This window comes from Esox lucius, chromosome 5, assembly GCF_011004845.1.
Source record: "Esox lucius isolate fEsoLuc1 chromosome 5, fEsoLuc1.pri, whole genome shotgun sequence".
NCBI classification, from domain to species: Eukaryota; Metazoa; Chordata; class Actinopteri; order Esociformes; family Esocidae; genus Esox; species Esox lucius.
Genome location: NC_047573.1, coordinates 17329045 through 17343119, shown reverse-complemented (window position 1 = coordinate 17343119; position 14075 = coordinate 17329045). Strand labels below are relative to the sequence as shown.

The 14075-nt window shown below is 44.8% G+C and overlaps 1 protein-coding gene across 1 annotated transcript; it reads right to left on the bottom strand.

The window, feature by feature from the left end:
* Positions 1 to 544: 544 nt before the first annotated feature.
* Positions 545 to 14072, bottom strand: gspt1 (G1 to S phase transition 1). Its single transcript, XM_010895561.3, has 14 exons — positions 13675 to 14072; positions 13311 to 13352; positions 11340 to 11657; positions 11183 to 11216; positions 8850 to 8927; positions 8558 to 8738; positions 7656 to 7810; positions 7309 to 7449; positions 6980 to 7073; positions 6224 to 6304; positions 1959 to 2132; positions 1616 to 1705; positions 1274 to 1442; positions 545 to 1168 (listed from the first exon to the last, which is right to left on the bottom strand). Exons 1-14 carry the CDS (start codon positions 13871 to 13873, stop codon positions 1116 to 1118), a joined length of 1809 nt encoding a protein of 602 aa, XP_010893863.2. The 5' UTR covers positions 13874 to 14072; the 3' UTR covers positions 545 to 1115.
* Between the last annotated feature and the right edge of the window lie 3 nt (positions 14073 to 14075).

Below are 14075 nucleotides of genomic sequence, written 5' to 3'. Positions count from 1 at the left end.
GGTACATAGGAAGTAAGTTTGGTACATCTGGAATATTGGGAGTAATATGTGTGGTTGAGTGAACACCAAAATAGGCCGTTGGTAAATAAAGAATTTGCTAGTTTATTAAAAGTAAATGGAAATATTTTTGGTGAGTAAAGTAGCTAACTTAAAGCAATACATGGTTGCTAGCAGCACCAGCAGGAAGTTCAAGCTAGGTTGTGAGCAAATGTATTCAACATGTATGTGTTTGTTTTCTGCCTGATTTCAAAACTTTTTTAGATTTTTGCAATCAAAATTGGCACTTTTTTAGTCATCATGGGTTTAACCTGTTTTGGTCACACTGATAGTAATGATGTGTTTCACCCGGCAGTGCCCCAGTTGAAGAGAGAGCAGTAGTTTTCTCCCATTTGATATAATAGAAGCAGGAAAAAGGGCAAGAAATCTAAAACCTCAAACACATTTGATGACAATTTCTGTCAACTTCCGTTAATATCTGATAATGAAAGGTTTAACGAACGTAGTAAAAACTTATAAATAAACTGAAGCTTATAGCTTTTTTCTCAGTTTGATATTTTATTTTCATGTTTGTTGATTGATTGATAACATGGCAACACACATTCACAACAGGAACCATGTTTGTTTCATTGTGTATGTGTGAACATACCAGATTAGGATTTTGGTATGGGGACACCTATGACCAAAATATTTTGGTATATTTTGGATTTGAATGGATACTAATAACTCTGGTCCACACGGGTTGCAACCAGATGCAACACCAGTCTTTTTCTTGCCGAACAAAGTGACACTGCATTCATTCCCATTTCTAAAACAAAAGGTGGACCAGCGCAGAGTGAGTTTGGCCTGGGGAAGGGTAGTAGCTACATTAGTGGCATAGCTGAGCTCTCAATATGAGAAAGCTGACACAATGAACTTGTCTTGCTTTAATAATGTTCATCATAAAAACGGATTCAGTCACTTTTAAAGTTTCTTCTTTATTTTCAAACGTGATTTGCTGTCCTCTTCCTCGCCTTCTTCAGCAGATAGTGGTGAGTTAGAGGGGACGGCTGGCTAGTTTGGCGCCAGCAGCTTCCTCCTCTGTCATGACAACTGTCCCAGGACTCCATGTAGCTTCACTAGTCCTTCTCTGGTACCAGCTTCAGAACTTTGCCAATAGCAATGGTTTTGCCTGAAAATGTATGCCATTACATAGTTTTAAAACTCTTTAATGTTCCATTTATCTATGGTTTTCTGACCAAATCAATTGAGACACGCCCACTCTGACAGACATTACCTTCGTCTCGTAGGGTGAACCTCCCCATCTGTGGGAAGTCTTTGAAGGTTTCAAGGCAGATGGTTCCGGCACAACGTAGCCTTGCAATGCACACCTGGTCCTGTTTGACAAAGCGAGGTCGCGTCTTGCTCTTCTCACCCGTCTTCTTGTCGACTAGACAGATTAAGGCCTCAGGAAAGAATTGAATACAGATGTAAATGCTAATGAACAGATATAATTACTAATGAACTGGTGTAATTACTAATGAGCATTATTCTCTGACAGAGGATATATCTTCAGATGCCAAACTATACTAGGACTAGACAGCCGGTCGGGTTAAGCTAATGTAACTCAGCAACTCACTGTGATTTGTACTTCTTCAATACAGGTATGAATGTGTAGGACTGCATTATATCCTGGGCAGATGATGGATTTATGCTCAATGATGACGATCTGGAAAATAAGACACTTTTTGGTCAATCCAACATAAAATTCACAAGCATTTTGCATACCTCATATGAAGTCTATCTTTGTCAGATAACAATATACACCTTATATTTAGTAGATGCTTCTATTCCTTAAAGTTAAAGTCTTGCATGCGTGCACTGATTACTTTAAATAAGGGTAGTCCCAGGTATTGAATCTACTACACTGGTGTTGCGAGCGCTGTGCTCTCCCAACCGAGCCGAAAGAGGACCTTCGCTACCTGTGCATCAAAGGTACGTCCGGAGTGACATAGGTTCTCAGCGTTACAGAGGATGAAGCCGGGCAGAATCTCCTCTTCCTCGATGCCCTTCAGCCTTAGCTTGAGGTTCTCTCCTGGAACTGCTTCATCTGTCTCCACCTCATCAGACAGCAGGCTCAGCACCTCCACGGTGTGCTGCGTGTGTGAATAACATGCCACATGTCATTCGGTGCCGTGTATGTGTTATACTTTAAGGGCCTGTTTCGAGACCACAGATTAAGCCTAATCCTGGACTAAAAAAAAAATAAGATCAATGGATTCTGAAGTGACATCTTTAACACTGGTGCATAAATGTATGAGAATCCAAAAAGGGTGGTGTCCATCCATCCATCTTCTCCCGCTTTATCCGGGGCCGGGTCGCGGGGGCAGCAGTCTAAGCAGGGATGCCCAGACTTCCCTCTCCCCAGACACTTCCTCTAGCTCTTCCGGGGGGACACCGAGGCGTTCCCAGGCCAGCCGGGAGACATAGTCCCTCCAGCGTGTCCTAGGTCTTCCCCGGGGTCTCTTCCCGGTGGGACGGGACCGGAACACCTTCCCAGGAAGGCGTTCCGGAGGCATCCGAAAAAGATGCCCAAGCCACCTCAGCTGACCCCTCTCGATGTGGAGGAGCAGCGGCTCTACTCTGAGCTCCTCCCGGGTGACCGAGCTTCTCACCCTAAGGGATCGCCCGGCCACCCTGCGGAGAAAGCTCATTTCGGCCGCCTGTATCCGGGATCTTGTCCTTTCGGTCATGACCCAAAGCTCATGACCATAGGTGAGAGTAGGAACGTAGATTGACTGGTAAATCGAGAGCTTCGCCTTGCGGCTCAGCTCTTTCTTCACCACGACAGACCGATACATCGACTGCATTACTGCAGAAGCTGCACCGATCCGTCTGTCAATCTCCCGTTCCATCCTTCCCTCACTCGTGAACAAGACCCCTAGATACTTAAACTCCTCCACTTGAGGCAGGCACTCTCCACCAACCTGAAGTGGGCAAGCCACCCTTTTCCGACTGAGGACCATGGCCTCAGATTTGGAGGTACTGATTTTCATCCCCACCGCTTCACACTCGGCTGCAAACCGTCCCAGTGCATGCTGAAGGTCCTGGTTAGAAGGGGCCAACACGACAACATCATCTGCAAAGAGCAGAGACGAAATTGTGTGGTCCCCAAACCTGACACCCTCCGGCCCCTGGCTGCGCCTAGAAATTCTGTCCATAAAAATTACGAACAGAACCGGTGACAAAGGGCAGCCCTGCCGGAGTCCAACATGCACTGGGAACAAGTCTGACTTACTGCCGGCAATGCGGACCAAGCTCCTGCTTCGGTTGTACAGGGACCTGACAGCCCTTAGCAAAGGACCCAGGACCCCATATTCCCCAAGCACCCTCCACAAGATGCCGCGAGGGACACAGTCGAATGCTTTCTCCAAATCCACAAAACACATGTGGATTGGTTGGGCAAACTCCCATGAACCCTCCAACACCCCGTAGAGGGTATAGAGCTGGTCCAGTGTTCCACGGCCCGGACGAAAACCACACTGTTCCTCCTGAATCCGAGGTTCTACTATCGGCCGTATTCTCCTCTCCAGAACCCTGGCATAGACTTTCCCGGGGAGGCTGAGAAGTGTGATCCCCCTATAGTTGGAACACACCCTCCGGTCCCCCTTCTTAAAAAGAGGGACCACCACCCCGGTCTGCCATCCCAGAGGCACTGTCCCCGACCGCCACGCGATGTTGCACAGGCGTGTCAACCAAGACAGCCCCACAACATCCAGAGACTTGAGGTACTCAGGGCGGATCTCATCCACCCCCGGTGCCTTGCCACCGAGGAGTTTCTTGACCACCTCAGTGACTTCAGCCCGGGTGATGGACGAGTCCACCTCTGAGCCCTCATCCTCTGCTTCCTCAATGGAAGACGTGTCAGCGGGATTGAGGAGATCCTCGAAGTACTCCTTCCACCGCCCGACGACATCCTCAGTTGAGGTCAACAGCTGCCCACCTCTACTGTAAACAGCGTTGGTAGGGCACTGTTTCCCTCTCCTGAGGCGCCGGATGGTTTGCCAGAATCTCTTCGAGGCCAGCCGATAGTCCTTCTCCATGGCCTCACCGAACTCCTCCCAGGCCCGAGTTTTTGCCTCCACAACCACCCGGGCTGCAGCCCGCTTGGCCTGTCGGTACCCGTCAGCTGCCTCAGGAGTCCCACAAGCCAACCAGGCCTGATAGGACTCCTTCTTCAGCTTGACGGCATCCCTTACTTCCGGTGTCCACCACCGGGTTCGGGGATTGCCGCCTCGACAGGCACCGGAGACCTTACGGCCACAGCTCCGAGCGGCCGCTTCGACAATGGCGGTGGAGAACATGGTCCACTCGGACTCAATATCTCCAACCTCCCTCGGGATCCAGTCGAAACTCTGCCGGAGGTGGGAGTTAAAGATCTCTCTGACAGGAGACTCGGCCAGACGTTCCCAGCAGACCCTTACAGTACGCTTGGGCCTGCCGAGTCTGTCCAGCTTCCTCCCCCGCCATCGGATCCAACTCACCACCAGGTGGTGATCAGTTGACAGCTCCGCCCCTCTCTTCACCCGAGTGTCCAAGACATACGGCCGCAGGTCAGATGAGACGACAACAAAGTCGATCATCGACCTGCGGCCTAGGGTGTCCTGGTGCCACGTGCACTGATGGACACCCTTATGCTTGAACATGGTGTTCGTTATGGACAAACTGTGACTAGCACAGAAGTCCAATAATTGAACACCACTCGGGTTCAGATCCGGGGGGCCGTTCCTCCCAATCACGCCCCTCCAGGTGTCACTGTCGTTGCCCACGTGGGCGTTGAAGTCCCCCAGTAGAACAATAGAGTCCCCAGTCGGAGCACTTTCCAGCACCCCTCCCAGAGACTCCAAGAAGGTCGGGTACTCTGCACTGCCGTTCGGCCCGTAGGCACAAACAACAGTGAGAGACCTATCCCCGACCCGTAGGCGCAGGGAAACGACCCTCTCGTTCACCGGGGTAAACTCCAACACATGGCGGCAGAGCTGGGGAGCTATGAGCAAACCCACACCAGCCCGCCGCCTCTCACCATGGGCAACTCCAGAGTGGTGAAGAGTCCATCCTCTCTCAAGGAGTGTGGTTCCAGAGCCCAAGCCGTGTGTAGAGGTGATCCCGATTACCTCTAATCGGAACCTCTCAACCTCACGCACCAACTCAGGCTCCTTCCCCGCCAGCGAGGTGACATTCCACGTCCCTAGAGCCAGTTTCCGTGTCCAGAGATCGGGTTGTCTAGGCCCCTGCCTTCGACTGCCGCCCGATCCTCTTCGCACCGGCCCCTTATGGTCCCTCCTGTGGGTGGTGAGCCCACGGGAGGGCAAAAAAAAAGGGTGGTGTCTCAATTATAATTATAATTTATATTTTAGTCATTCAGCAGACGCCCTTAACCAGAGCAACTATTGGTAGATTCATATAGCTAGGTGGGAAACCCACACAACCCAGTAATAGTAATAAGATTTCTTATTCAATGTACAGTGATGTGAATAAGTACACACCCTGGAAAGTTTTTTTTTTTGACATACTCATATGTAATCCTATAAATGTATAAATGATAAATGTAACCTAATTAAACAAATGACACGGAAAGATTATTTGCAATCATTTCTTCATCAAAAATCAGGTGCATTTTTATAGTGAAGAAAAATAAGTACACATCAGCGTCAATAGCTGGTGCTGCCCCTTTCGCCTGAAACTATTTAGCCACTGTTTGTAACTCTATCAGTCTCTTACATTGACTAGGAAGACTTTTTTTACAGTACTGCTTTTTCTCTGTCATTTTAAGGGCTTTCTTGCTTGCACCGACCACTTCAAGTCCCCACCCCGCATTTCAATAAAATGTACATCTAGGTTTTGACTCAGCCACTCCATAAACCTCCCTTTCTACTTTTTGAACTGTAAGGAAATTGCAATTATGTTTGTTTTAATTGCACAAAGTTATTTTTGTGATTTGTTAAAAAAAGTTTACCATTATCAATGAATGTGGTTGGAATTTAGCTAAAATATCCAGGTGTCCAGATGTTTCAAAACAAATAAGACATTTCCAGGGGGTTGACTTACTTCTTCACAGGACCGTAGCTATCAGCAATGTCAGTGTAACAGCGTCTGCTAAATGACTAAAAGGTATGTGTTAACTTGGTAATTCATTTGAGTGACGTTTTCTGTCCAAGAGAATAATGAGACCACTGGTGAGCCTTACCCTGTTAGGCATCATGACCAGCTGCTGGGCTTTGGAAATTGAGCCAGACTCCAACTTCCCCAGGACCACTGTCCCCATATCCTAAACACAGAGCACATTGCTGGCCAGGTTAAACCTTATTCTACCAGTTCAATAAATATGTATTCATCCATTAAACATGTCACACCAGAGTGTGTGGTGGAGATTCATTGGTTGCTTAAAATGATGCACATTTTTGTTTTCCGTTCTCTATTATCTCAACTAAGACGACTACTAGCATCCAATCAACTGGACCTTAATCTCATAAGAACTGTGAGCCAGTTGGACCTCCAGGGTGTAATTACACCCTTCTTACACAACCACAGTGGGTGTGTTTGTGTGAGACCTGCTGAGAAAGCTAGAAACTGACTTAATTCAAACCATCAAATGTTTTGTCCTCTAACCAGTTCCAAAGCACACCCACACATTGCTGAAACCAGCGCTAAAAAGCTTCAATAGTCTTTTAAAGAAAATGTCAGTGCTTCTGCTGTCTCTGGATTTCTCTGTGTTGTATGTGTTTATGTGTGTGGTGTAGCAGCTGTACAAAGCTGGCTTCTGGCAATTATTTTATAAACTTCTGTCAATCTCTGAGACAATATATGTTTAATTGATTATGAATTACTAGGAAGATTATCATCTTGATTCGTTATTATGTTTGTTAACTGCTCGTTATGCCATTAATACAGGGTTACAGAGAGTAAAACAGAGTTACAGATATGGGACAGCAGTTTAGCTCACCTTGTATTTATCAACAATGGGTAATCTGACTGGTCCGTCTGTGATTCGGCTGAAGCTTGGCAGACTGTCCAGATGTGGGATGAATGGCAAACCGCTGCCAACGAAGAACAATCAATGTTAATCTTTTAAAATACAACAGTTACACACTTTCTCATTCATTATGGGAAAATAACACCACTTTATAGTTCATAAAGCTCCAGCAGAACGGTTTTAGGGAGGAGACACGAGATACATTTATTTAATGGAGTGCTGTGAGAATCAAGACCATCCATCATTCAGCTCTAAAGGGACTGAGGTTCATGCAGAGACTGGAGCAGATGTGGACCTACGTGTACCACGTGCACTCCTCTAATGGCTCCTTCAGGTTGGCTCCTGTCAGCCCAGAGCACGGCATGAAGTAGATATCCTTCTTTGGGTTGAAGCCCACTTTCTTCAGGAACGGCACTAGCTTCTCTTTACATTCTTCATACCTTCAATATGAAGACATTGTAATGTGTTAGCAGTGACTGACTGAGGAACATACACTATCTTAGGATCCGTCCAATTTTAACCAGGCAAGCAGCATGAGTCAAATGGCCAAGATAGGAAGTTGTCGATTTTGCATTAAGCTTTATTCAGCTTTAACAGTATTTCCTCTTCAGTCAAATATTCGTGCATGTCTGTTGAACTGACTAACCTTTCCAAGCTCCAGTTGACTGTGGGGTCATCCATCTTGTTGACAAGGATGATGAGGTGTTTGACTCCAGCCGTCTTGGCCAGCATGGCGTGTTCTCGCGTCTGGCCTCCCTTCTCAAAACCAGTCTCAAACTCTCCTTTTCTGGCAGAGATCACCTGACCACAACACAGTGTTACATTAGACCAGAATAGGGAGAACATAATGACAGACCACTACTGTACTCAGAATAAAATACAGAGAAAGCTTGGCCAGTGTGGCTGAATGTTCTGATGGAGACACTTTCTCTTCCACAGCTGTTGGTAAGTGATACTTCACGCTTCTGGGTTGTCCTGTTTTTTTTTTAATATTTTTTTAAAATGTATGAAGATGTCCAATTACAGCACCAACCAAAAATAAGACATGCAATCTTTGGAAACCACAGCACAGTAGTGACTTGGATACAAATGACCTCAAAGGCAAATCAATGTAAAGACTATGTTAATGTCACTGCTTGCTTTTTGCTTATTTACAGTGAGACATTTCATAAGCAGTTGTTAAGTGCCTGTTTACAGTTAAACCACAAACAATGCGATTGAGTTGGCCAACATGGCAGCTAAACTTCTTAATGATTTATTCTGAAGGTACTGGGATATACCATATATATCCTGTGTACACTGTATATACCCTGTCTCACTCTCTACAGTACCAATGCATAAAAAAAAGAATGCTTGTTAGAATTTATACCTTTTACTGCTGAACAAAGGCAGTCCCAGTCAGGATGCATACTGGCAACAACCCAACTATTCAACTAACAGGAACACAAGGGCATGTTTTGCCTCAACACAGCAGATACGAAAAGTGGCTAATGCAATGCCTTCCATTGGCTTGGACACAGTGACAAAGCTTTATTTGGGAAAACTCACCAGCACTGCCAAGTCAGCCTGTGACGCTCCACCGATCATGTTGGGAACAAAGCTTTTGTGGCCAGGGGCGTCCAGTATAGTAAAGTGCTTTTTTTCAGTCTCAAAGTAGGCTCTTCCAACCTCCACCGTCTTTCCCTTGTCCCTCTCCTCCTGGTTTGTGTCCAGTGCCCAGGACAGGTACCTGGGGAGCAGAAGAAACTAACTGAATGTCTGAAATTGATGCTTAAGAATACAAATTCTTCATGTATTTCTAAACATGAAGAAATCTAGTCACAACAGAAGGTGGGCTCACCATGTCTCTCGGTTCTTTTCTTTTGCTTCTCTTTCATATTTCTCAAGGGTTCTTTTCTCCACCATCCCTGTCAAATACCTAGAACAAGACAGAAGAACAGATATTGTCTGATAAATCTTGGTGATTGGTGCCTGATAAATACACTACCGTTTAAAAGTTTGGGGTCACTTAGAAATGTCCTAGTTTTCAAAAGAAAAGCTAATTCTTTGTCAATTAAAATAATATAAAATTGATCCAAAATACAGCGTAGACATTGTTAATGTTGGAAATGACTATTGTAGCTGGAAAGGATTTCTAAAGGAATATATTCATAGGTGTACAGAAGCTCATTAACAGCAACCATCAGTCTTGTGTTCCATTGACAAGTTGTGTTTGCTAATACAAGTTTAACATTTTAAAAACCTAACTGATCATAAAAAAACATTCACAATTATTTTAGCACAGCTGAAAACTGTTGGGCTGGTTTAAGAAGCAAAAAAGCTTGCCTTCTTTCGAATAGTTGAGTATCTGGAGCATTAGCAATTGTGGGTTCAAAATGGCTCAAAACAGGCTAAAAATTGCCAGAATGGCCTTTCTTCTAAAACTCGTCCCTCTATTTTAGTTCTGAGAAATAAAGTCTATTCCATGCAAGAAATCCTTTGACAGAACAGTGCAAACTGGCTCTAAGGGCTCACAGGTCCTCAACTGGCAGCTTCATTAAACAGTACCCGCAAAACACCAGTCTCAACGCCTACAGTGAAGAGGCGATTCCAGGATGCTGGCCTTCTTGGCAGAGTTGCAAAGAAAATATTTCTCAGACTGGCCAATAAAAAGAGAAGGCTGAGATGGGCACAAGAACACAGACTGTGACGACTGCGCCATCTGCTGCCTCTTCCGCCCGTTCCGGGCTGGCTTCGGCGTTCGACGTCTCCGACCTTCTGACACCACCGCCCTGTTCATATCATCCAGCACTCGTCTCGTTAATTGCACACACCTGATTCTCATCCAGTCATCAGACCCATCATATGCAGCTCCTGAAGAAATTAAGAGACCACTGCACCTTCTTTCCTTTCCAAAACATTAAAAAAAGGAAGGTTTTGAGTGAGGACCAGAAGGGTTAAAATTAAGAGACCACTGCAAATCGAACGCTTCTGTTCCTCAATCAAAACTTTCCTTTTCAACTCTTTTGGAAAGGAAAGAAAAAGGTTCAGTGGTTTCTTAATTTTTTCCGGAGCTGTATATGTTCCCTCTGCTACCCGTGTCTTTGTGTGTGATTGTCTCCTCTGGAGCTATGTCAGGTTTCCGTGCTTTTCTTCTTTTCTATGCAACTTTTACTGTTTGGACAATATTTACCTCTTGCCTGTGAGGTTTATATTAAATATTCCCTTTTGCGTATGTTCTTGAATAAAGCCTGTTCTATTTAGTTGTTTTCTTCTTTTGTTTTTGAACGGAGCCTGTCCTTTTTGTTCTGATAGTTTTTGCCTGTTTGTTGTTAGCCCTCATTAGCACCCTATTTAATTTGCCCAGTTCAGTCAGCCCTTTGTCGAGTTATTGTGTGCGTCTTGCCTGCTGTTCTGTGTTTATGCCTGCCTTGTTGCTGCCGTTTTGTTGTTTTTTCCCGCCTCTGTTTCATTATTAAATGATTTATTGTCCTTTAACTCCTCACCTCGTGTCCTGCTTACCCCAAAACGTTACATTGACACCATCTGTTAAGCATGGTGGAGGCAATGTGATGGGGTGCTTTGGTGGGTAAAGTCTGAGATTTGGCTATCACTCCATATTGCAATACCAGGCCACACCCTGTGGATGGTGCTTGAATGAAGCCAATTTCCTCCTACAACAGGACCATGACCCAAAGCACATCTGCTCCAAACTGTCTATAATGGAGTAGCCAGCACAGTCACTGGATCTCAACCCTATTGAACTTTTGTAGGAGCAGCTTGACCGTATGGTAAGAACTGCCCATCAAGAAAATCCAACTTCTGGGTGGTGGTTCAGGAACCATAGGGAGGAATCACTTCAGATTATCTCAACAAATTGACAACCAGAATGCAAAAGGACTGCAAGGCTGTAATTTCTGCATATGGCAGATTCTTTGATGAATGCAAAGCTTGAAGGACACAATTATTGTTTCAATATAAAATGTCAATGACTGTATTTCCTATTCAAACTCATTTCATGTATGTTTTTATGGAAAACAGGGCCATTTATTTTGAATGGTAGTGTACAAAGGATGGAAGATTTTAGATCTAGAAAACCATAGGTTTAGAAGCAGTTTTAAGGTGTTGTTTTAGCAGGTTACTGAAGATAACCTGAATGTGGAAATTGTTCTGGATAACAAAGTTATCACTCACATGATCTGACCTCCTATAGTTGATTTACCAGCATCTGAAAAACAGAAAATCCCAAGTAAACACACTGTTAACTTCCAAAAAACACTTGCCATCCACCCTGCGTGAACCAATAATGTATGAAAGAAAACCAAAGGGAGAGTACACAGAAGGAACGCACCTACATGACCAATGAACACCACATTGACATGTTCCTTCTTCGGGGCATCTGGTGGGGGAGGGGCCACTTTAAGCACAGGCAACTCCTCCTCTTCTTCCTCCTCCATCATCTCCTCTACTTCTTTGCCATCTGCCGCTTCGCTGGATCCTCCATCTCCTCCCAGAGCTCCCCCGCCTGGTTCTCCTCCCAGAGCACCCCCACGTGGTTCTCCTCCCAGGGCTCCCCCACCTGGTTCTCCATCCCTGGGCTCCTCTTTCTGCTCCCATGTCTCCTCCACAGCCATGTCAGCTTCTACCCCTCCTCCGTTCTCTACTGGAGCTGAAGGACACAAATGCTCAATTGGCATTGATGTAGACTACAAAACAATGCCGTTTTGTTATAGGTAGTCAAATAACACTCAGCAGATTTTACAGGCCCATGATGGGTACATGAAGTGAACTGAGAAGAGCACACTGTTCAGGTGCTCCCATGGTTTTGATGGAGTATTAGGGAGCATGTACTGCAAAGTACTTGGACTGCAAAGCACTTGGCAATTCTCTTGAAACTATTCTCTTTCACCTCAAACTTCACAGAACGTGACAATGAAGTTTGTTTTACACATTTATTAGTCTCATGGATGCCATGGAGGTTCAATATCATTATTTTATTTATTGAATCTAGCACTGATGCAGCCATAGATGTCAATTCCTGATTAAATCAGAGGATTTGTGCATCTGAAAAAATATATTTTCATAGCAGCATATCCATAACTTCTGTATCTATGAACTGAAACACTTCAGATTCTATGTTCTCTGCTAATTCCTTGTTAATCACAATTTGCACGGGAGAACCGTGCTGTTGATGATGACAACTGCTCTGAGGATAATGTGTGCATTACTCTTGCATAGCCAAACCTTTAAACTGTAGTATATGAAGATTTAAATAGCCTGGATTGAAAAAAGTGATGCTATGCATTCGGACTAGGGATTGGCTAGAACTTCTTCATACAATATTATCATGATGTTTTGATGCCGATACGATGTGTTTTGCTATTCTCAAAATGTTCACAATTCTATGTTTGACAATTCAATACTGATTTTATTACGATATGATGTGGGGGCAAGCAGGCAAAAGGTGCCTGAGGTCGTCAGTCAAGTGAGTGTGTCCTTACACACACTGATCTGGCTAACGTCCTGAAATGTCTTGGCTCTGTCTCCCAGGAGGAAGACATGTCGATATCTTAAAGTCCCCCAAGCCTGTTGGGAGCCTATGGCACTACAGAAAACTCATACAATTCATTAAAAAGGCAACTATCTTCTGAAATATGAACTCACAAGGTAACTTCAACAGTCACTCAGAACTTACCCTTCTCTCTGGCAAGCTAAAGTTGCGGCCAGGTGTCACACTATAAATCAGGCTACGTAACCTGAGTAGTTGTCCAAACCGGCAGTGTTCTCTGGCTAAACATAAACAACTGACTTAAACAGATATATATGGCTGGTCAACATAGTACCTCTACAGCCATATTCCCCGAAAATACAAGGACTGTGACACATTTGGTTATAGCAGTCTAACAAACGTCATATCCTCTGTTGTTTTCATGTGTCCGGTGAACAAATCTATTTTAGGCAAAGGCCTGTGATGTTGCATCATGCTATAGATGTGCATGTAGGGACTGGGGGCCTGCCAATCCTCCCAGTTAGAGCTTATCAGTTCCCCTGAAACAGGCCTTCAGGCCTCCGCTACCTACCAGTGAGCAGTAGGCCTAAACAGACATTGCAATGTCTGAATAAATAAATGGCAAACAATACTGACTGAAGAACATGTGAAATCTCTTGTTGGGAGTTGGCGAGGCAGATAAAATTCAAGCTTGAGACCTATTAAAAACATGATACACACCATTTTGATGATTGTCATTGTCAAAAATCATGAAATTGTTTAATGTATGGAAAGAATTGTGAATTACATAATAATAAACTTAAAAACACATACCAACTGTTTCAGACACCTCCATCCTGGCAACTGGCTCAGTAACTGTAAAGAGATAAGTTTACATATACTGATGCCTATATTCTTGGTATTAAATTGACATCGAAACAGAAAAACCCGTACAACGGTGAGTATTAGTGTCCGCTTAACAATTAACATTCTGCGCCGTGGGCCGAGATATAAACGTCGCACCATGCAAGCTGTCACCTTACTGTTGAGCGATATCATATATAGTCTATGAAGCTTGCTAGCAACAAACTCAATATAGCAAGAGCAGCAATACCAAGCTAACGTACCCCAGGCTTAAACAGCAGCTGTCAAAATACAGTTTTTCCAACATTCCACAACTAGAACGCACTAAACCTACCGTGACCATCGGATATTGGCATTTCCGTAGGGGTGTTCTGAAGAAAGGTTGGTACAAACACCGCCGCATTGACGTTCGGGACAAACGGCTTGGCATTGACGTTAAGTGCGGCGAGAGCGGACTGGAGTCCGGTGGCAGTTCGGGCCTCCGCATCCTCCTCCTGCTCCCACGAATCCGGGGCAGTGTCTTGCAGGTCCATGATAGCGTAGCTTTAGCTAGCTTGACTGAATAATGTAGCAGACTTGATATCCGTTCTGTTATTTTGCTACTTATTCAATGCTTTGTGTTGCTTTACTGTGTTTTGTTTTGGGAGGCATATGTTGCGCCGGTGTCTCACGAATGAGAGACGGACGAAGAGAGAAGTGATCCTACAGTTCTACTAAACCACTAGGCGGAGTCCT